The sequence below is a fragment of the Oncorhynchus tshawytscha genome, linkage group LG31 (assembly GCF_018296145.1).
Source record: "Oncorhynchus tshawytscha isolate Ot180627B linkage group LG31, Otsh_v2.0, whole genome shotgun sequence".
NCBI classification, from domain to species: domain Eukaryota; kingdom Metazoa; phylum Chordata; class Actinopteri; order Salmoniformes; family Salmonidae; genus Oncorhynchus; species Oncorhynchus tshawytscha.
Window position 1 is genome coordinate 24,303,050 of NC_056459.1, and position 23,750 is coordinate 24,326,799.

The following is a 23,750-nucleotide window of genomic DNA, read 5'->3' on the forward strand; positions in this document are numbered from 1 at the left end:
CCCAAAAGCTATTTTACCAATCTTGCAATACTTCTTAACTCTCCACACCTGTACATCTTTTCCCAAAAATTACAATTTTTATTAAGCAGTCTTCCCACAGAGTACACTTTATTTGAAATATTACAGAGGACAACCATTCACCAGACTAAACAGAAGGAACATCAGCCCTCCACAGCAATCTCATTTCTTCGACCACTCCTCAACCTCTTTCCTCTCACGGATGACCTCTTTCAGGTAAGGCTCCAGGTAATGTACGTCCTACAGAAAAAAGGTCAAACAGAAACAAAACATTAGTTCTGTCAACTTTCTTCCACCAACTGTACTTGATGTGGTTTTTAGTATGTCATTTTTCAACATTAAACAGCTTTATAGGAGTCTCCCAACTCAACTATTGCCCAATTCCAATCCAACCTTTAGTCTCTAACCCTACTTGCTTCATAATCTAATACTTCATAATCATTCTCCTACCTGCTTCATTGATTCATCAATTAGTTTAACACTATCAAGATACACTGCTCAAAAAAATAAAAGGGAACACAAACACAATGTAACTCCAAGTCAATCACACTTCTGTGAAACCAAACTGTCCACTTAAGAAGCAACACTGATTGACAATAAATTTCACATGCTGTTGTGCAAATGGAATAGACAACAGGTGGAAATTATAGGCAATTAGCAAGACACCCCCAATAAAGGAGTGGTTCTGCAGGGGGTGACCACAGACCACTTCTCAGTTCCTATGCTTCCTGGCTGATGTTTTGGTCACTTTTGAATGCTGGCGGTGCTTTCACTCTAGTGGTAGCATGAGACGGAGTCTACAACTCACACAAGTGGCTCAGGTAGTGCAGCTCATCCAGGATGGATAATCAATGCGAGCTGTGGCAAGAAGGTTTGCTGTGTCTGTCAGCGTAGTGTCCAGAGCATGGAGGCACTACCAGGACACAGGCCAGTACATCAGGAGACGTGGAGGAGGCCGTAGGAGGGCAACAACCCAGCAGCAGGACCGCTACCTCCACCTTTGTGCAAGGAGGAGCACTGCCAGAGCCCTGCAAAATGACCTCCAGCAGGTCACAAATGTGCATGTGTCTGCTCAAACGGTCAGAAACAGACTCCATGAGGGTGGTATGAGGGCCCGACGTCCACAGGTGGGGGTTGTGCTTACAGCCCAACACCGTGCAGGACGTTTGGCATTTGCCAGAGAACACCAAGATTGGAAAATTCGCCACTGGTGCCCTGTGCTCTTCACAGATGAAAGCAGGTTCACACTGAGCACGTGACAAACGTGACAGTCTGGAGACGCCGTGGAGAACGTTCTGCTGCCTGCAACATCCTCCAGCATGACCGGTTTGGCGGTAGGCCAGTCATGGTGTGGGGTGGCATTTCTTTGGGGGGGCGCACAGCCCTCCATGTGCTCGCCAGAGGTAGCGTGACTGCCATTAGGTACCGAGATGAGATCCTCAGACCCCTTGTGAAACCATTTGCTGGTGCGGTTGGCCCTGGGTTCCTCCTAACGCAAGACAATGCTAGACCTCATGTGGCTGGAGTGTGTCAGCAGTTCCTGCAAGAAGAAGGCATTGATTCTATGGACTGGTCTGCCCGTTCCCCAGACCTGAATCCAATTGAGCACATCTGGGACATCATGTCTCGCTCCATCCACCAACGCCACGTTGCACCACAGACTGTCCAGGAGTTGGCGGATGCTTTAGTCCAGGTCTGGGAGGAGATCCCTCAGGAGACCATCCGCCACCTCATCAGGAGCATGCCCAGGCGTTGTAGGGAGGTCATACAGGCACGTGGAGGCCACACACACTACTGAGTCTCATTTTGACTTGTTTTAAGGACATTACATCAAAGTTGGATCAGCCTGTAGTGTGGTTTTCCAGTTTAATTTTGAGTGACTCCAAATCCAGACCGCCATGGGTTGATACATTTGATTTCCATTGATAATTTGTGTGATTTTGTTGTCAGCACATTCAACTAGGATGTGTTACTTTAGTGTTCCCTTAATTTTTTTGAGCAGTGTAGTAACAATATCTCCACCTTAGCCTCAGAGGCTAGACTTTGCCCTTCATTCCAAAGTCACACTGTAACCTTCAACTCTGAACCGTGAAGCCAGTTCCATTGCATTTAATTGTTCCCCTCTAATCAGGGACTGATTCAGACCTGGGACACCAAGTGGGTGCAATTAATTATCAGGTAGAACAGAAAACTCCAGGAGTTGAATACCTCTTCACTATAGCATCAACTGCTATGAAACTTTAGACATATCTTCCATTTCCCCACAAACTAACGTGTGAGACTATATGCACTGTACCTCTGACCCGGGTTCAAATATTATTTGAATTATTTCAAATACTTCAGCGTTTGCATGCCTGGAGTGCCAGATGAGTGGAGTTTGCAGTTTAAGGACCATTTTATTAGTCCATTAAACCAAGCAAGGTTTATCAAAACACAAAGTACTTGAAATTTGAGCCCAGGTCTGAATCAGTCCTGAATATGTCATTTGTGCCCAGGTCTGCTGTACCTCCTCATATTGAGTCCGCTGTTCCTTGGGGAGAACTGCCTGCTTCATGGAGAGGTCCAGGGCTCTCTTGAGCCTGAACATCCTGTCGTTGTACACTTTCTCTGGGAGACGCCGCAGGGCCTCTTTCACGTCGCTATCCTCATGGATTGTGTCATCACGCATCAGACCTGGAACCAAAAATACCCGCAAGGCGAGATCTAACTGAAGATTCTAGATGTTTAAGACTGAGTGAATTAATTAGTCTTAAGACTCAGAGATGGCCCCAAATAGAATAAAAAACATTAAGACTCCCAAGAGTTACCAATTTTGTTGAATCCAGCAGCATTGTAGTACCATTTGCGAAAGCTGACCAGGAGTCTGCCTGTAGTTGCTGTGGGGGATACCAGAAGAGTAATTTGCTTGTCAACAAGTTGTGAACAAACAGCTTAAAATCCTGTTGCAATCACTGCAGCACAAAAGCAAAGAGACACCCAATAATATTATCCATGAATCTAAAAAGACATTGGAGTGGATCCACTAGAAATGAGTGAATTATAGAAGTAGGGACTGGAGGGAGGATTTGACAGTAGTATTATTTGGGCGAACCTAGAAGTGCACTCAAAATGCAAATATTACATGCGTGTTGGATAAGTGGATAGATTGCTAGTAGATCAGATGACCTACATATTACTAGCTAGGTGGAAACTGCTAACGTTAGATGTTGTTAGATAATCAAGCTGCACTGGCGTGGCGTTTGAAGGTTGATCAGACCATAGATTATTATAACTGTTATAGTACTGTTTTACCTAACCATTAGCATACATTTAATTTAAATGCGCAATATGTTACTGGCACAAACCAGATTTCCTTAATTTGCCATGGCTAGCTAACATACTTCTTGCCTTTCGCAGGGACAGAGGACGACAGAAAGTCCTTAAAAACATGGATTTGAACGCACCGAAACACTCCGCATCGTCTTGTTTTTCCCCCACAAATCAATAGCCCCTATACTCAACAATATCTGCAACGTATCATCTCGATTTACGGGTAAAGAAATGCTTAAAATATAGGTGATTGTAATTACCCGGTGCCCTCGACGCCATGTTGTTCTGTCTGAAAAAAGTTTGAGTGGAATTGTGGGTAAAATGACGTTCTGAGAATGAGGTCATCCGCGGTTGCGCAACTCTGCACAAAACGCAAGAATTGAATTATCACACGAATTGAAATGATCCTCGCTATTTTTCCATTTATATATTTACACGTTAGTCCTTATGAAGAAGGCTAGCTACATTTATCAAAGGTCCAAAATCATCCAAAATCTCAACAATGTGTCGAAATGTGGCCCTCTTCTGGTACAAACATGCTCATCGGCTCATTCAACCAGTTTAATAGTAAACAGCAATATTCAATTGTAGAATATCTTCAACATATAAATTCACATAACACACATACAGAAACTGTAGTGTTTTATTAATTACATCGTCTTCTGAAACAGTTCAAAGTCCTTTAGTGTGGCTGATGCCACTTCAGTGCAGAAGGCCTCATCTGGCAGGGAGACAAGCTTGTCCAGACAGATGTAGTTAGGCTTGGCAGGGTCATACTGAGCCTTATCTAGGTATTGCAGGAACAGGTGTCTTTCTTTGATACGAAGGTACTTTGCATTCAGGACCTGTAGAAAGGACAGATAACTTTTCAGACAATAGGTGATAGCAAGTCCAACTGAATCTGTGACATGTCTAAAGACAATTCACTGGTAATGTCCCATCAGCACAACAAAATTAAAATGTTTTTAGCCACACCTCAGTCCTTGGCCATGATCCAGCAGGGGTTACCCACTGTGACCCATAAGTGGTTCCTGATCCATCACTTGGTAAATACTACCCCACCCAAGTCAGACGCGAACTACCTTAAACGCTTATTGACGAGTTTTGTTACGAGCCCGGACGTTTCTCTAGACGTGAACACGCATCGCTTGCGGAATGGTTTTGGAAACATATTGAACGAACCATTCATGTCAGCGAGAAATAATAAAATAAACAAATAGTTTAATTACTACACACCTTTATAGGGTTAGGGTTCCCACACGGCCATATTTAGATGTTACTGAGCTTGTTTACGGAAAACAGACTGAAGACAGTGTGGACTAGCTGTGCTAATTGGCTATCTGCGTCTCCAAATACCAGTGTGTAAATGGAAGACGGACGCCAAAAACATGTTGTCACTGAAAAATACTGTCGGATGCAACTGTGTTAAAACAGTGTATAGTAAGTATATTTAGTATTTGTGAAATTATTTTGATGTGATATGAAAGTACAGTGCTTTATGTATGTAGAACTGTACAGCAATCGAGAATCGATTCATGTTTAGATGGAGTATTTGGCTGTTTCAGCTTCCAGAGCCTAAACGCCTTTGAACAGAACATGAACTATAAGGAGTAAATTATTGGGCTAGGTAAACACTAACATATCCAGATAATGTATTCTCTGCGAGTATCCACTATCCAAAGATGGATGATTCAGGACTGGTAGTTTTTTAGCTTACCTGTGGGAACTTTACAATCAGGTCATGGGGTATGTTCATGGTGTTGTGGATGTAGTCAAATATCTGGGTCAGTTTCCTCTTGTTAGCAGTAAGAACTTTGGGGATTACAGTGACAATGTGCTGGAGCTCATTTTCACGAAACCCCATCTCCAGTTTGCATATCTAGGATGAAAAAGACCGATTCTAAGAATTAATCCTATTTTTCTCTCCAAGAATTAAGACATATCACAGTTAACGTTTAATAGCGTTTGTTTGTTGTCATACCTTAAGATTCTCCTTAACGGTCTCCAAGCTCCCACACAAAAGTCTGGGAAGGCGAGCCACAACATCCCGTGTCTGAAAGATACGAATGTATTGGTTAAATAATCTTATGCATTATCTCACTGTCTGTAATTTGGGGTGTGAATAATGTTCTATGACAAATTTAGTGGGACATAATGTGACCAATTGCTGTTGTCTTGGGTCAATCCTTACACAACTTTTAAATGTAATTGTTTACTCAATTCAGACCTGACCTTCTGAGCACTAAGGCCTAACTGCTGTTGGTAGAATCCAAGGCGGTTGTCCATCCTCTTCACACTGAAGTTCAGCAGGTACGGAGCTCTGGACACCATGGAAGCCACAGACTCAGCGCTGAACTTCTTGGACCTAAGATATGCCACCCTAATATGAAAGAGAGATTATTACCTAATTTTATACTACAGATTATTTGTAAATAATTTAACAATGAAATGTATCACCTGTCATAGTCCTATAAGAACTGAAGCTGACAGACGAGATTAAACAGGTATATCAGTTGGAAACACCAAGTTTCATCTTTGTCCCTAAGATAGTGTGGTGAATATTATCAAATAAGGATTTTCTTGAGTCCAAGTCAAACTAAGATTCTTTATTTCTGAGCTCAGAGGGAACATAGTTATACAGCTCAGTGTAGACAGTCTGAATTCCGAAGCATTGGGTGAAAAGCACATATCTTTATAGTTTCCTGTTCTTGGGAAGGACTTTCAGTTATCCTTTCATCTCTACAAGGACACAGGAGCAAGCTGGTTTGCAACACATAATTATACTCAGAAGAACAGTAAATTATAATAGGACATTTTCACAAGGTTAGTTACATGGACACACAATTTAAAACGTCCATTACAAAAGTCAACCCTGTGTGTTGCTAACTGTAAAAAATGCAACCTGCCAATACAACAACCATCCCCTCAACTCTGGTACCTGGCCTGCAGGTTCTCCAGGCTCTCTGTGAGGATGAAGGGGTTGTGGCTGATCAGATAACCCAGGCGAGAATCCTCCACTCCCAGCTGCTTCAGGAAGACCAGCCGTGGGGTCACGTCTGTCTGGAAGTCTAGCCTCAGCAACATGGAACCCACGTTAGGCCTCTGCTCCAGTTTCCATAGCTGAACACCTGAAGAAGGAACCGAAGGGTTAACACCAGGGTCACATTCATTAGTGCACAGCGTATCAAAATGCTCTGCAGCGAAATAAAAAGCAAGTGTTTATTTTTGGGCTCTGGTAATCCCTCCCCATTTACTTCAGTTTGGCGTCTAGTGAGTACGATCCAGAGACATAGATATACATGACATCTATTGCTCTTGTACATTAGACAGTGAGGGAGTAATGGCTAATCAGATACAAACCCTAAATGGACCCAACCTACCTAGCTGTACAAGCTTTCCAAGCGTCTCTGACTCATTGACATAGTCTTTCAGGGAGATGGAGACAGGAGGCAGGGCAGCTGGGATGTCCATTCGAACTGCCTCCTCATGACTGATCTCCTCTAATGCAGAGTGGCCTGGGGCATCATCCAAATCTGGAGAGGACAAAAATATTAGGTAGAAATGACTACTGTGTTTTTATTTGATTTATTTCACCTTTATTTAACTGTGTGTGTGTGTATGCGTGTGTGTGTATGCGTGTGTGTGTACACAGGGGTGGCATTAGTACCAAAAGCTGTCTGCCACTCCTTCAGAAGCATCCCTCCATCTATGAGTTGATGGGAGACAGGATTCTGATATGACACCATATCAGTCCCAGGTAACTCATCAGTATTCCTGTGTTTCGTTTGAGATGGTTGGACCTTAGCATGAGATTCACAGTAACTCCGCACTCCTAGATTCCACCTCTGTCGCGTCTGAGATGGATTCGGACTTCTCTGGAGCAGAGAGGGCAAGACTGGAACAATGAAAGAATTCCAGAGGGCTGCAGGCCAATGCTGGGCATCTGTGGAATACTGAAGGGTGGTGATACCAACACTCCTTGACCTCAGTAAACTGGTGCATCTCTGACAATGCTGGATACAGGTTAAAGCCATGTAGATATCTGTGATAAAAACACAGGACATTGTGACATGAGAAGGGGGTCTATACATTGAACGTAACTGGAACACACCATCATGCAAGTACGTTAGCCAATGCTATGAATTTTTAATTGAGCTTGAATGATGGGGATTGGTGTTGTTGAGTAAAGAAGCAACCAATAGATTATAAACAATGAATAAGGGGCTAGCCAGAATATCTGACCCACTTGCTTACAACTGCACTACGGACGGACAGCCTACCCTGTGTATATTAAGACACCGCGGAGCCAGCGCTAGATATGGCTCAGTAAACATAACTCAATCCAGGGATTTTTAAAAACTTTTAACATTTATTTCACCTTTATTTAACCAGGTAGGCTAGTTGAGAACAAGTTCTCATTTGTAACTGCGACCTGGCCAAGATAAAGCATAGCAGTTAGAAATGAGTTCTAATCCGAATTATTGTTACACTGAGAATATGGAACGACAACTAAAGGGGAACTGACAGCGTTTTAGCAACATGGAATCTTGTTAAAATCAGTTCATATAAACCCCCAGGAAGAATATGACACCTTTATTAAACATTTTCTGAAAAAGCGAGCACTTAGATATGGTCATTTTCATAAATTCATAGAATTTTTGAGAATGACCTATAAGGCATTTGTGAAAATTTGATTGCAATATAGAATGGGAAAGCGGCTGTGCGTTTGGACAATTAATAGACTGCAGTAAATAAACATCTGTCCTGTCCAGAACCAGAATCTATGCAGACCGGTGTGCCATAGCCAATCAGAGCTATAGTAGGCCTATATGCAAATAAGCCATTTGCCACACTGCCATCATTCACTTTTGTATGGACCTCGCTTTATGCACGGGGGCTTTGTCATACTGAAACTGGAAAGGGCCTTCTCCAAACTGTTGCCACAAAGTTGGAAGCACAGAATAGTCTAGAATGTCATTGTATAATGTAGCGTTAAGATTTCCCATCACTGGAACTAAGGTGCCTAGCCCGAACCATAAAAACAGACCCACAACATTATTCCTTCTCCACTAAACTTTACAGCGGGCACTATGCATTTGGGGAGGTAGAGTTCTCCTGGCATCCGCCAAACCCAGATTTGTTTGTTGGACTGCCAGATGGTGAAGTGTGATTCATCACTCCAGAGATCTTAGGCTTATGTGCAGATGCTCGGCCACGGACACCCATTTCATGAAGCTCCCGACTAACAGTTTTTGTGCTCACGTTGCTTCCAGATGCATTTGGAACTCGATAGTAAGTGTTGCTACACGCTTCACCACATGGCGGCCCAGTTTTGTGAGCTTGTGTGGCCTAGCACGCTGCGGCCGAGCTGGTGTCGCTCCTAGACGTTTCCACTTCACAATAACAGCACTTACAGTTGACCGGGGTAGCTCTAGCAGGGCAGACATTTGACCAATTGACGATGTCGGTGCCATGTTGAAAGTCCTTCAATTGGCCATTCTACGGCCAATGTTTGGCTATGGAGATTGCATGGCGGTGTGCTCGATTTTATACACCCATCAGCAATGGGTGTGGCTGAAATAGCCGAATCCAATCATTTGAAGGGGTGTCTCCTTGTTCACCCACGACTGCATGGCCAAGCACGACTCCAACATCATAATTACATTTGCTGACGACACAACAGTGGTAGGTCTGATTACCAACAACGATGAGATAGCCTATAGAGAGGTCAGAGACCTGGCAGTGCGGTTCCAGGACAACAACCTCTCCCTCAACGTGAGTGAGACAAAGGAGCTGATTGTCGACTACATGAAAAGGAGGGCCGAACATGCCCCCATTCACATCGACGGTGTTATAGTGGAACAGTTTGAGAGTTTCAAGTTCCTTGGTGTCACATCACCAACAAACTATTATGGTCCAAACACACCAAGACCATCGTGAAGAGGGCACGACAATACCCTTTACCCCTCAGGAGACTGAAAAGATTTGGCATTGATCCCCAGGTCCTTAAAAAGTTCTGCACCATTGAGAGTATCCTGCCCGGTTGCATCACCGCCTGGTATGGCAACTGCTCGACATCCGACCGTAAGGCGCTACAGAGTAGAGGTCGACAGATGCCGATACCGATTAAATCGACCGATTTTTATTTTTTATTTGTAATAATGACAATTACAACAATATTGAATGAACACTTATTTTAACTTAATATAATACATCAATAAAAATCGATTTAGCCTCAAATAAATAATGAAACATGTTCAATTTGGTTTAAATAATGCAAAAACAAAGTGTTGGAGAAGAAAGTAAAAGTGTGTGTGCCATGTAAAAAGCTAACGTTTAAGTTCCTTGCTCAGAACATGAGAACATATGAAAGCTGGTGGTTCCTTTTAACATGAGACTTCAATATTCCAAGGTAAGAGGTTTTAGGTTGTAGCTAATATAGTATTTATAGGACTATTTCTCTCTATAACATTTGTATTCCATATATCTTTGACTATTGGATGTTCTTATAGGCACTTTAGTATTGCCAGTGTAACAGTATAGCTTCTGTCCCTCTCCTCGCTCCTACCTGGGCTCGAACGAGGAACACATCGACAACAGCCACCCTCGAAGCAGCATTACCCATGCAGAGAAAGGGGAACAACCACTCCAAGTCTCAGAGCGAGTGACGTTTGAAACGCTATTAGTGCGCACCCCACTAACTAGCTAGCCATTTCACATCGGTTACACCAGCCTAATCTCGGGAGTTGATAGGCTTGAAGTCATAAACAGCGCAATGTTTGAAGCACAACGAAGAGCTGCTGGCAAAACACACAAAAGTGCTGTTTGAATGAATGCTGCTGCTGCCTACCATCGCTCAGTCAGACTGCTCTATCAAATATCAAATCATAGACTTAATTATAACATAATAACACACAGAAATACGAGCCTTTGGTCATTAATATGGTCGAATCCGGAAACTATCATCTCAAAAACAAAACGTTTATTATTATCGCATATACCCTGACTCTGCGTGCAATGAACGCAAGAGAAGTGACAGAATTTCACCTGGTTAATATTGCCTGCTAACCTGGATTTCTTTTAGCTAAATATGCAGGTTTAAAATATATATACTTCTGTGTATTGATTTTAAGAAAGGCTTTGATGTTTATGGTTAGGTACACGTTGGAGCAACGGCAGTCCTTTTTCCGCGAATGCGCACCGTATCGATTATATAGAACGCAGGACACGCTAGATAAATTAGTAATATCATCAACCATGTGTAGTTAACTAGTGATTATGATTGATTGATTGTTTTTTATAAGATAAGTTTAATGCTAGCTAGCAACTTACCTTGGCTTCTTACTGCATTCGCGTAACAGGCAAGCTCCTCGTGGAGCGCAATGAGGCAGGTGGTTAGAGTGTTGGACTAGTTAACTGTAAGGTTGCAAGATTTAATCCCCGAGCTGACAAGGTACAAATCTGTCGTTCTGCCCCTGAACAAGGCAGTTAACCCACCGTCCTAGGCCATCATTGAAAATAAGAAAATGTTCTTAACTGACATGCCTAGTTAAAAGGTGTAAAAAAAATTACTTTAAAAAATAAAAAATAAAATCAGCCAAATCGACATCCAAAAATACCGATATCCGATTGTTATGAAAACTTGAAATCGTCCCTAATTAAATCGGCCATTCCGATTAATCGGTCGACCTCTACTACAGAGGGTAGTGCATAACAGCGCAATACATCACTGGGGCCAAGCTTCCTACCATCCAGGACCTATATACTAGGTGATGTCAGAGGAAGGCCCAAAAAAACGTCAGACTCCAGTTACCCAAGTCATAGACTGTCCTCTCTGCTACCCCACGGCAAGTGGTACCATAGCACCACGTCTAGGTTTAAAGGCTCCTTAACAGCTTCTACCCACAAGCCATAAGACTGCTGAACAATTAATCAAATGGCCACCCGGACTATTGACCCCCCCCCTCTTTGTTTTTACACTGCTGCTACTCGCTGTTTATTATCTATGCATAGTCACTTTACTCCTCCCTACATCTACAAGTTACCTCGACTAACCTGTACCCCCACACATTGACTCGGTACCCCCCATTTATAGTATATAGCCTCGTTATTGTTACTTTTTTACTTCAGTTTATTTAGTAAATATTTTCTTAACTCCATTTATTGAACTGCATTGTTGGTTAAGGGCTCGTAAGTAAGCATTTCACAGAAAGGTACACAATTGTTGTATTCAGCAAATAAAATTGTTTTTGATCCATCTATTCTGCCAACAATGCCTTACTGTACAATATGGAATTTTTCAGCAAATATAACTTATTTAAAAAAAACTTGTAAAGAGTTGGTTTTGATGCATAAACTGGGAATTTCATATTTTATTTTTGATATGATTGTTTGTTTCATTTCTGTAGTTAAAACGATGTCAGTTCCACTTTAAGTAAACAGCCATTTTAGTCTTCATTCTAGCTATCAGTAGCAACAGCATCCATTATGGGATGGTATATGGTGTTTAACAACAAAGGAGCTGATTGACTGACACTGCCATTCCAAAATGGCTGCTGTGGTTTGTGCTACCTAGCATGAGGATGAAAATGACCGTTTTCTTTCAAAACTAGCAGTTGTTCAATCTTCTCAGTGTAACAGTTGGGATAATTCGGAATATAATGCATTTCTCATCCCTGGATTGAGGTATGTTTTCTGAGCCATATCTCGCGCTGGTTCCGCAGTGTCTTAATATACAGATCAATGTTGTCAGACCCTAGTGCAGCTGTAAGCAAGCATGTCGGATCTGCTGGCTAAAAGAGGGCATGTCTCATTGAAGCAGCAATGGCTAGCTAGATTGTTCTACGCAATCATACGGGGTAGCCAGCCAGCGTATAGAAATAGTGGTTTTTGCTAGTACAAAATAGATGACATCATGCAATAACTTACACAAATATGGGTCAAAACATGAATATGTCCCCTGAACAGGCGTAAAAACAACAAGATAGCGCCAATGTCAATCTACTCACGTGTGCACTCTAACCGAAGGATTACGGAAGTGTCACAGCCAAAATAGGAATGCAACGAGGCAGCTCAAACAACCTATGAGGGACCGATAAAAACAACTCCCTGTCTTTCATCGGGAATTTCTAATGTTACAAATAATAAAATACAAAACTCTTTCCGAAGAAAAATGGCAGTGAATGAATTGGGAGTGCTGGTATTGGAATGTGCATTCCCACTACACCCCTATATTTTTGTTGAGTTGGTTGCGCCGTTGTCTGGTTTGCTCAGTACTCTCTCTGCCCCTTGTCGTTCTCAGTACTCATCCATGTACTTATAGGCAGACGAACCTGTCCTGTCTGGAAGTGCTGACATATATTAAAAATCCAAAAAACTCCTTAGCCCTCGCCATGGCACCTGTTTTGGGGTCCCGGACATTAAGCAAGGATGATGTGAATTACATGTTACACTTTCAGATGATTAACGAGCAACAGGTGGAGGACATCAGCATCGACGTTTTCTACAAGCCTCACTCTCTTGACGTTCACTGTGACAAGTTTGAGTTACTTCGTATTTTCCAGGTAACCCAATGGCAGTTGAGAGTAGACGGCTCATTGGACCAGCAAGTAGACCTAGTGGTTGTGATAACATGGCCTATTAATCTAACCCAAGTGTAAACTCAATTGTATAACTGAACTACGTACATTTAGGCATTTTAATGTTCCTTATTGTTATAAATACAAAAATCAAGTAAACTTTTTTTGTTGTCACATTTTCCGTTTACTGTGTCATCGTAAACCTCACTTTATCCTCTGAGAATAATGTACATATTGCATATCTCAGCCAATGCTTTTTTAAATGTTAAACCCTGCTCTCTCTGCCAGGGAGGATACAGATGCTGACAACAACCTTCGAGTGGGTCTCCTGTTGGTTGTCTCCTTCTTCCTCATCGTCAGTGTCCTGGCCTTCCCCAATGGTACTCACTCTCATTGCCTTGTACTTGACAATAGCTCAGCCCAGCACCTGGTAGAAAACGTGTGTCTGCATGGGGTGAGTGGGAGGAATGTTGTTCTAGTGTAGATCATAGGTCACATAATAGTTGTTCAGGTCTTTTGAGTTCTTCCAAGATTCTAAACTAGTCTTCAGCATGGCCTTTTGCAGCTTGACATAGTTTTGATTGTACGAGTGAATGGGATACCCACTGTTTGCAGTATATGCTACGTTAACTTTGGAAGTGCAGTGTATGAGGGTTTTGGGAGAGCCACTCTTATAATGGTAGATACATGTATAAGTGTGTAAAGGCAGTATTTAATTTAACCACTTCAGGTCCATTCACCCGACCACATCCTGCGATTTGGCGCATGGTATTTGGTGAGTAGGCCTACTGCACAGTATATGTCATCATCAGGGGAACTCCTTTATGGAACCATGTTCATGGAACTCAGCTCTGATTGGTTCCTTCCTGTTGTTGTCAGGTATGAGTGTTCTGTACTTCCTGTTCCTGGTCATCCTCCTCTTCCTGAACTGGGCTCAGGTGAATAGACTCATGTACTGGGTGGACCCCAAACTACGCTATGCTAACCGTGAGGCTGATATCATGGTGAGTGATTTTTTTATCTCAATATGTTACTGTATTCATTTACCGAATGCCGGACACCATATTCGGTGGGTGTAGTTGCCCCTAGACGCTTATCTTGGGTCAGTTCAGCATTTTTCCAACTAATGTGTCAGGTTATGATCAGGGGAGGGGCAGCTGTTCCTAGATCTGTACTTTGGGGAAACTTAACGCTGGAGCTTGTATTCAAGATGATCAATGACTCCCCCTCCATTCCCTCTAGCATTTATCCTATTACATCCATCCTTTAGTTTAAATCCATGCCATGTTTTCACAATGAAAATGTAGGCTAAATTCTGATGAAGTGATCCTGGTTTAGGTTTGGAAAGCTCTCCAATCTGGAGGGTAATGTAATCCAATGACATTTGCAGGAGACCGAGGCGCAACTTTGGTTTTAGAAGTGGATCACGCACACATATATGTATGCATGTGTGTACACACACACACTATTGTTCAAAAGTTTGGGGTCATTTGAAATGTCCTTGTTTTTGAAAGAAAAGCAACATTTTTATCCATTAAAATAATATCAAATTGATCAGAAATACAGTGTAGACATTGTTAATGTTGTAAATGACTTGTAGCTGGAAACGGCTGATTTGTTATGGAATATCTACATAGGCGTACAGAGGCCCATTATCAGCAACCATCTCTCCTGTGTTCCAATGGCACATTGTGTTAGTTAATCCAAGTTTATAATTTTAAAAGGCTAATTGATCATTAGAAAACACTTTTGCAATTGTTAGCACAGCTGGAAACTGTTCTGATTAAAGAAGCAATCAAACTGGCCTTCTTTAGACTAGTTGAGTATCTGAAGAAAAAAACATTTGTAGGTTCAATTACAGGCTCCAAATGTCCAGAAACAAAGAACTTTCTAATGCAAATCATCAGTCTATTCTTGTTCTGAGAAATGAAGGCTATTTCATGCAAGAAATTGTCAAGAAACTGAAGATCTCGTACAACGCTGTGTACTACTCCCTTCACAGAACAGCGCAAACTGACTCTAACCAAAATAGAAACGAGTGGGAGGCCCCGGTGCACAACTGAGTACGAGGACAAGCACATTAGCTTCTAGTTTGAGAAAACAGACGCCTCACAAGTCCTCAACTGGCAGCTTCATTAAATAATACCTGCAAAACACCAGTCTCAACGTCAACAGTGAAGAGGCGACTCTGGGATGCTGGGCTTCTATCCAGAGTTGCAAAGAAAAAGCCATATCTCAGACGTGCCAATAAAAATAAAAGATAAAGATGGGCAAAAGAACACACACTGGACAGAGGAAGATTGGAAAAAACGTGTTATGGACAGACGAATCGTAGGTTTTAGGTGTTTGGATCACAAAGAAGAACATTTGTGAGACGCAGAAAAAATGAAAAGATACTGGAGGAGTGATGACGCCATCTGTCAAGCATGGTGGCGGCAATGTGATGGTCTGGGGGTGCATTGGTGGTGGTAAAGTGGGAGATTTGCACAGGGTAAAAGGGATCTTGAAGGAAGGCTATCACTCCGTTTTGCAACGCCATGCCATACCCTGGGGACGGCTCCTAATTGGGGCCAATTAGTACCTTTCATTAAATAAAAAAATACATTTGAGATTCTTGAAAGTAGCCACCTTTTGCCTTGAGGACAGCTTTGCACACTCTTGGCATTCTCTCAACCAGCTTCATGGGGTAGTCACCTGGAATGGATTTCAATTAACATGTGTGCCTTAATTAAGTTAATTTGTAGATGTACTTTCCTTTTTAATGCGTTTGAGCCAATCAGTTGTGTTGTAACATGGTAGGGGTGGTATACAGAAGATAGCCCTATGTGGTAAAAGACCAAGTCCATATTATTGCAAGAACCGCTCAAATAAGCAGAGAAACTACAGTCCGTTACTTTAAGACATGAAGGTCAGTCAATGTGGAACATTTCAAGAACTTTGAACGTTTCTTCAAGTGCAGTAAAAAAAAACATCAAGCGTCATGATGAAACTCTCATGAGGACTGCCACAGGAAAGGTAAACCAGGAGTTACCTCTGCTGCAGAGGATAAGTTCATTAGAGTTACCAGCCTCAGAAATTGCAGCCCAAATAAATGCTTCACAGAGTAAGACACATCTGAACATCAACTGAATCAGGCCTTCATGGTCGAATTGCTACAAAGAAGCCCCTACTAAAAGACACCAATAAGAGGAAGAGACTTGACTGGGCCAAGAAACACAAGCAATGGACATTGGACCGGCGGAAATCTGTCCTTTTGGTCTGATGAGTCTAAATATAAGATTTTTGGTTCCAACCGCCGTGTCTTTGTGATACGCAGAGCAGGTGAATGGATGATCTCTGCATGTGTGGTTTCCACCGTGAAGCATGGAGGAGGAGGTGTCATTGTGTGGGGGTTCTTTGCTGGTGACATTGTCAGTGATTTATTTAGAATTCAAGGCACACTTAATGGTGCACACTTAATGATGCACCATTCCATCTGGTTTGCGCTTAGTGGGACTAACATGTTTTTCAACAGGACAATGACCCAAACACACCTCCAGGCTGTGTAAGGGCTATTTGACCATGGTGATGGTGCTGCATCAAATGACCTGGCCTCCACAATCACCCGACCTCAACCCAATTGAGATGGTTTGGCATGAGTTGGACTGCAGAGTGAAGAAAAAGCAGCCAACAAGTGCTCAGCATATGTGGGAACTATTTCTAGACTGTGGGAAAAGTATTCCAGGTGAAACTGGTTGAGAGAATGCCAAGAGTGTGCAGAGCTGTCAAGGCAAAGGATTGCTACTTTGAAGAATCTAAAATCTAAAATGTATTTGGATTTGTTTAACACTTTTTTTGGTTACTACATGATTCCATATGTGTGTTTTCATAGTTTTGTTGTCTTCATTATTATTATTCTACAATGTAGAAGATAGTAAAAATAAAGAAAAACCCTTGAATGAGGTGTCCAAACTTTTGTACTCTATAAACTAAAAAAGAAATCCTCTCGCTGTCAACTGCGTTTATTTTCAGCAAACTTAATATGTGTAAATATTGGTATGAACATAACAAGATTCAACAACTGAGACATAAACTGAACAAGTTCCACAGACGTGACTAACAGAAATTGAATAATGTGGCCCTCAACAAAGGAGGGGTCAAAAGTAACAGTCAGTATCTGGTGTGGCCACCAGCTGCATTAAGTACTGCAGTGCATCTCCTCCTCATGGACTGCACCAGATTTGCCCGTTCTTGCAGTTGACAGCGAGAGGCTTTTAATTTTTTAAAAATGTTATAGAGTTCAAGTCAAAAGTTTGGACACCTACTCATCGGTCGTTCTGCCCATGAGCAAGGCTGTTATAACCCACTGTTCTCTGGGCGCCGAAAACTTGGATGTTGATTTAAGGCAGCTTCCTGCACCTCTGATTCAGAGGGGTTAAATGCAGAAGACACATTTCAGTTCAAGGCATTCAGTTGTACAACTGACTAGGTATACCCCTTTCCTTTCCCACCACTGTATTATGTCTTCTCTGCCTTTTCTGTGTTCATGTCTTACCTGGCCTTTCTCCTCCTGCAGGAATATGCAGTGAACTGCCACGTGATAACCTGGGAGCGGATCTTGAGCCACTTTGACATCTTTGTGTTTGGGAATTTTGCGGGCTGGGCCATGAAGGCCCTGCTCATCCGCAGCTACGGCGTCTGCTGGACCATCAGCATCACCAGGGAGCTCACTGAGGTAAATAAAAGTGCATCCCAAATGGCACCCTATTCCCTATACAGTGCACAAATTTTGACCAGAGCCATATGGACCCTCAAAAGTGGTGCACTATATAGGGAATATGGTGCCTTTTAGGACACACATGTCTTTGTGAAGTCCTGCTCAATTTCTAACAACAGATCACATTTCGGTTTCAGTCCATATGTTGCTTCTGATATATTCTATTGGATGTGCTCATTTAAGTCAAATGTCAGCTCCTCATTCACCTCGCTCTCTTTCTGTCTCGCTCTCTCAGCTGTTCTTCATGCAGCTGCTCCCTAACTTTTCTGAGTGCTGGTGGGACCAGGTGATCCTGGACCTCCTGCTTTGTAATGGAGGGGGCATCTGGCAGGGCATGACTGTGTGTCGCTTCCTAGAGATGCACACCTACCAATTGGCCAGCATCAAGTGAGTTATCCTTCTATTGGATTCCTCCCTTTTCCTGTAGTCTCATGACATGACAGATGGCACAATACAGTTAAACTACATTATTCTATTGAATTTCTGCCTGCTCTGATTAATTGCATGTGTGCTTTCTCATTTACACTGAGTGTACAAAACATTAGGAACACCTTACTATTGAGTTGCCCTACCCCTTTTAACCCGCAGAACAGCCTCAATTAGTCAGGGCATGGACTCTACTAGGTGTTGAAGCGTTCCAAAGGGATGCTAGCCAATGTGGACTCCGATGCTTCCCACAGGTGTCAAGTTGGCTGGATGTTGTTTGGGTGGTGTACCATTCATGATACACACAGGAAACGGTTGTGGTGGTTAATTTCTATACTATCAAATGAGGAGAGACAAACTTATCACACAAGTCAGAGTTATACTTCAACTAAATCTGTATTCACTTATTAATAAGGAAGCAGGTCAATACAACACACACATATAAAGTGAATTGATTGAGTGCTCTATGATGGCTGGTCGATGAATCCCCTTCAGATGATTCGTTCAGAGCCCGAGACAAAAGTACAAAGGTATTTTATAGCTAAGATAAACTCCCTTCAGTCTACATGACGAACAACAGATGTATGGAATGGGTCACAAGGTTAAGATTTGTATGAAAGATACTTATAATTCACAGCAGACAGTATCTGCGGATAAAAACAGTTATCTTTGTGTAGAGACCTAGGTCTGGCCCTGGGGTCATCTCTCCCTGGTACCCTACAGAACAGAAACATTAACTCATGCTCTGGAATGCGGTATCCGAAAGACATTGTAAATCTCCTGTCAGTGTTCTCTCCGAGGCCCACTTTCAGTTCACACAGACACAATAGTTATAAGAACCCTCTATGCTGTTGAATAAAACAACCATTTGATGGAATAAAAGTATTATAGCATAATCTTGTAATTACCACCATACTGTTGAGTGTGAAAAATCCAGCAGCGTTGCAGTTCTTGACACACTCAAATCAGTGTGCCTGTCACCTAGTACCATACCCCGTTCAAAGGCACTTAAATATTTTGTCTTGCCCATTCACCCTCTGAATGGCACACATACACAATCCATATCTCAAATGTCTCAAGGCTTAAAAATCCTTTAACCTATTTCCTCCCCTTTGTCTACACTGATTTGAAGGGGATTAAACAAGTGACATCAATAAGGGATCATAGCTTTCACCTGGATTCACCTGGTCAGTCTATGTAATGGAACGGCATGCTTTCTACACTCAGCGTATGTAATTCTCTTTTTGCCTGTATCTGTGTGTTTAACCTTATGTGTCTGTGTCTGAACACTCATCAGTGGTACTTCCCAGTGTGTAGGTGTACCTCTGGTTGTATATCTGTATCTATGATGTGTCTTCAGAGACATCAATACGACCACAGGGAAGCTGAAACGAGTTCTGCTCCAGTTCACCCCAGCCAGCTGGACCTACATACACTGGTTAGACCCCAAGTCCTCCTTCCAGAGGTTGGCTGGGATCTACCTCTTTATGATCCTCTGGCAGGTGACCTCTGACCTGGAAATGATACATAGTATGTAGTGTCAGGGTTAGAATTCAGAATACATTTATGTCATTACTCTGTGTATATTGACTGATAAGTCATTTGCGATTGAACACTGTTGTGAAACAAATGGAGTTGAACAATATTTGTATTTAAAAAATTATAATAATTTACAACAGTTTATGTTTTCTATGATCTTGTCTTATTGGCGGTGCTGAAGATTATGGGCTAGATGTTATGGTATCTAAGCTGTGAGTTCAGTGATGATTTTAATATACATGTTGCTGGACTACTTTACTTCCTGTCTGTCCTCCTTTCCTCTAAACAGCTGACTGAGTTGAACACTTTCTTCCTGAAGCACATCTTCGTGTTCCAGGCTTTTCACACACTCAGCTGGTGCCAGATCCTCCTCCTCCTCGGAATCATCACAGCCCCTACTGTACGGTAGGGACCCATCCAACATGCCACTCCACACGGGCTCTACATTATAGGGACACAAGGGGGTTTTGACAGACACGTACAGTCTCTTCTCATATAGATGGAATTGAGTTTAAATAAGTTTTGAACTATTTCTGGAAACCGTTCTGTTTATCGTAATGATTTGACAGTCGTTTTTGTCATGGCTGTAGATAAACTGTATCTAATGTTCGTCTTCCTGTTCTTTCAGACAGTATTATGCGTATCTGACAGACACACAGTGCAAAAGAGTGGGAACACAATGTTGGATGATTGGGTGAGTCTCATCTGGATCCTCTAGTGGCCATTTCTAATGTTGCGACCACGTCATTGACAAACGTCTCAGAAGTGCTGTGAATGGGAAATTAGGTCACGTACAGTTTTATTCAAAATATTGTAAAGATGCTGACCTCATCTCAGTCCTAAGCTAGTGATTGCCCTGACTAGGCGCTGGTAACCACGTGTGACCAGATTGCTCTCTCACTATTAAATAGAAAACAATGAGGGCCTTATATGCCCCTGGCTTCACCCCTTCAATATTATAAGAACAGCAAAAGTATATGTACCCTCTGCAGTCTGGTGACTAGAATTAATGAGGAAATGTATTTGTTTTCTGTGACTGTGTGCATTTTAACATAGTGCCATTAACAAAAAATATATATTTTGCTATAGATAATGCTTGTTGTAAAATGCAATTATTGTTAAAGGTGAATGTTTGGTGGTGAGTGTCCGTTAACAACGGTCTCTATCTAACCCACAGGGCCATAGCCTTCCTGGAGGCCCTAGCGTGCATCAAGTTTGGTCAGGATGTGTTCTCCAAAACACAAGGCCGGTCTGTGTTCCAGTGGCTTCTGTGTGTGGTAAGAGCCGTGTCTCTCTCGCTCTCTGTGTGTGTGTGCACGAACATGTGTTTACCTTAAAAATTATCCCTGCTCCAATTCTTATATCGCAAGTGTCCATAACAATGATGTGCTATTTAGGCTGTGTAATACCATTGGTATGCTCTGACATGTGACTGCTATATGGGAGATGAGTGCTCTCATTGTGGTGTCAGTGCTCTCTACCACTCTCTCTGTAGGCCTTCATCACACTTCTCTGTCTGTATGGGATGGTGCGGTATGAGCCTGAGTTAATGGTAAGCCCACAGTCAACTGTTGCACAGAAAGACTATGTTGGCCATAAGTCTTTGTCCAGTTTAGTATTTTTAATAGTTATTTTTGCTTCTGACTGACTATCAAGAACCCTCTCCTTTAGAGCGTCTCTGAGCGTGAGGATGGTAACCTAAAAGACTTGTGTGGTTACGTCCCTGATGACATCACAGGTAAGCATCAGAGTCAAGTGGAATGTATTTTTATATACACTGCTCAAAAAAATAAAGGGAACACTTAAACAACACAATGTAACTCCAAGTTAATCACACTTCTGTGAAATCAAACTGTCCACTTAGGAAGCAACACTGATTGACAATAAATTTCACATGCTGTTGTGCAGATGGAATAGACAACTGGTGGAAATTATATGCAATTAGCAAGACACCTGGCACTGCCAGAGCCCTGCAAAATGACCTCCAGCAGGCCACAAATGTGCATGTGTCTGCTCAAACGGTCAGAAACAGACTCCATGAGGGTGGTATGAGGACCCGGAGGTTGTGCTTACAGCCCAACACCGTGCAGGACGTTTTTTCATTTGCCAGAGAACACCAAGATTGGAAAATACGCCACTGGCACCCTGTGCTCTTCACAGATGTAAGCAGGTTCACACTGAGCACATGTGACAGTCTGGAGACGCCGTGGAGAACGTTCTGCTGCCTGCAACATCCTCCAGCATGACCGGTTTGGCGGTGGGTCAGTCATGGTGTGGGGTGGCATTTCTTTGGGGGGCCGCACAGCCCTCCATGTGCTCGCCAGAGGTAGCCTGACTGCCATTAGGTACCGAGATGAGATCCTCAGACCCCTTGTGAGACCATATGCTGGTGCGGTTGGCCCTGGGTTCCTCCTAATGCAAGACAATGCTAGACCTCATGTGGCTGGAGTGTGTCAGCAGTTCCTGCAAGAGGAAGGCATTGATGCTATGGACTGGCCCGCCCGTTCCCCAGACCTGAATCCAATTGAGCACATCTGGGACGACATGTCTCGCTCCATCCACCAACGCCACGTTGCACCACAGACTGTCCAGGAGTTGGCAGATGCTTTAGTCCAGGTCTGGGAGGAGATCCCTCAGGAGACCATCCGCCACCTCATCGGGAGCATGCCCAGGCATTGTAGGGAGGTCATACAGGCACGTGGAGGCCACACACACTACTGAGCCACATTTTGACTTGTTTTAAGGACATTACATCAAAGTTGGATCAGCCTGTAGTGTGGTTTTCCACTTTAATTTTGAGTGTGACTCCAAATCCAGACCTCCATGGGTTGATAAATTTGATTTCCATTGATTAATTTTTGTGTGATTTTGTTGTCAGCACATTCAACTATGTAAAGAAAACAGTATTTAATAAGAATATTTCATTCATTCAGATCTAGGATGTGTTATTTTCGTGTTCCCTTTATTTTTTTGAGCAGTGTATATAAAGCATAATCATATTTGCTGATGTTCATCAAGGATCCTATTCCCTTTTGTCCTCTTGTAGGTGAGAGAGACTCTTGGAATAACTCAGCCAGCTCATCTAAACGAAGGAGAGGCTCTGGGAGAACCAAAGCTGTCAATGGACACGATGATTAAAAGCAAAGCGAGCCAATGAAAGGACTACATCCCCACTGCACCCAACAACTCTGTGGGGAGATGGAAGGAGGAGAATTTGGGAGAGGAAGTTCAAGAGGTGGGGATATTACATTGGTTGAATAGGTGGTTGAACAAGGAGAAAGTAAATGAACCATAAACTGAATGGAAAAGGCTGAGCAGAGAGCTTTACTACATTTACCTTTTAAACATTTAGCAGACTCTCTTATCCAGAGTGACTTACTACACTTTGGTGACCACTCCCACTTTACCGTGTGTGTAAGATCAAGAACTGTTCAACAAAAGTTGCATTTACCTTTTGATGGGGAGGCACCAACTTTTGAGTTTACACTTTTAACATAATTTACTGTACACCAAGGGGTACCGAATGCGATTTCCCCCCCCCCCTCTTTTTTCGTGTTGTTCAAATGATGACTAAGTATTACAGGATGGATTTTATTTAACTAAGAATGAAAAATGTAATAATCTGAAGGTAAAGCCTGAAATGTTGAGATGCCCCGTTTACAACTTCAGTATTCAGAGTTTGATTCAGAATTTGAGTCAATTATTTTTTTCACTCAATAAGTTAAAGTTATACATGTATATTGAAAGTCAGAATTCACTTTTTTTCTATGAGGATTTCTAGAAATAATTCCAGGTCTTAAATGTTTAGAATGTCATGGTGACCTATTTTGTTCAGGTGAATGTGTGAGAGGTAATGTGATTAACCTTTGATTTTATACAAGCATTAAGAGTGCATGTGTTTTTATATGAATGATGTGAACCGCACACTGTTGCAAGATAATGTATATGACTATAGCTTTCTAATAAATAGTTAAAACATGACACAGTCATTATTTAAAACATGACTGTCTTTTGTGGTCCTTTGTTTTATGACCAATTTGTACCAGCTGGTGGTAGCAGAGGATCATTTTGATCGGTCTTACTACTGAACTGGAGTGATTAAAAAATAAAATATTTCCATTAAT

The 23,750-nt window shown here is 42.3% G+C and overlaps 3 protein-coding genes across 4 annotated transcripts; 1 reads left to right on the forward strand and 2 right to left on the reverse strand.

The window, feature by feature from the left end:
- Positions 1–53: 53 nt before the first annotated feature.
- Positions 54–3,675, reverse strand: LOC112229470 (cytochrome b-c1 complex subunit 7). The gene is made up of 4 exons (XM_024395326.2): positions 3,588–3,675; positions 2,826–2,894; positions 2,525–2,691; positions 54–258 (listed from the first exon to the last, which is right to left on the reverse strand). The coding sequence occupies exons 1-4, from the start codon at positions 3,670–3,672 to the stop codon at positions 181–183; spliced, it is 399 nt and encodes a 132-aa protein (XP_024251094.2). The 5' UTR covers positions 3,673–3,675; the 3' UTR covers positions 54–180.
- Positions 3,676–3,954: 279 nt separating this feature from the next.
- mterf3 (mitochondrial transcription termination factor 3) lies at positions 3,955–12,849 on the reverse strand. Of its 2 annotated transcripts, none has more exons than XM_042310308.1 (8): positions 12,336–12,849; positions 6,995–7,369; positions 6,708–6,860; positions 6,266–6,455; positions 5,560–5,707; positions 5,309–5,380; positions 5,045–5,206; positions 3,955–4,172 (listed from the first exon to the last, which is right to left on the reverse strand). In XM_042310308.1, exons 2-8 carry the CDS (start codon positions 7,359–7,361, stop codon positions 3,978–3,980), a joined length of 1,287 nt encoding a protein of 428 aa, XP_042166242.1. In that variant the 5' UTR covers positions 7,362–7,369; positions 12,336–12,849; the 3' UTR covers positions 3,955–3,977. The 2 variants fall into 2 exon arrangements, with proteins under 2 accessions (XP_042166242.1, XP_024251093.2); XM_024395325.2 differs by having other exon boundaries at positions 12,256–12,849.
- Positions 12,790–23,627, forward strand: LOC112229468 (phosphatidylserine synthase 1-like; the record flags this gene model as incomplete). The annotated part of the gene is made up of 13 exons (XM_042309834.1): positions 12,790–12,890; positions 13,194–13,285; positions 13,636–13,680; positions 13,785–13,909; positions 17,461–17,619; positions 17,897–18,048; positions 19,448–19,589; positions 19,916–20,031; positions 20,255–20,320; positions 20,804–20,903; positions 21,122–21,178; positions 21,298–21,364; positions 22,673–23,627. Coding segments are annotated over 13 exons (1,314 nt in total), but the record flags the coding sequence as incomplete, so codon positions are not given.
- Positions 23,628–23,750: the final 123 nt, after the last annotated feature.

Bases quoted from the DNA above. Each gene is read 5' to 3' on its own strand.
- LOC112229470 (XM_024395326.2), bottom strand. From the start codon at position 3,672: ATGACCTCATTCTCAGAACGTCATTTTACCCACAATTCCACTCAAACT. The intron at 2,895-3,587 runs GTAATTACAATC...TATCCCCCACAG, and splicing joins CATGGCGTCGAGGGCACCGG to CAACTACAGGCAGACTCCTG. The intron at 2,692-2,825 runs GTAACTCTTGGG...TTTTGGTTCCAG, and splicing joins TGCTGGATTCAACAAAATTG to GTCTGATGCGTGATGACACA.
- mterf3 (XM_042310308.1), bottom strand. From the start codon at position 7,361: ATGGCTTTAACCTGTATCCAGCATTGTCAGAGATGCACCAGTTTACTG. The intron at 6,861-6,994 runs GTACTAATGCCA...TGTCCTCTCCAG, and splicing joins GGAGTGGCAGACAGCTTTTG to ATTTGGATGATGCCCCAGGC. The intron at 4,173-5,044 runs GTAAGCTAAAAA...TCCTTTCTACAG, and splicing joins TGATTGTAAAGTTCCCACAG to GTCCTGAATGCAAAGTACCT.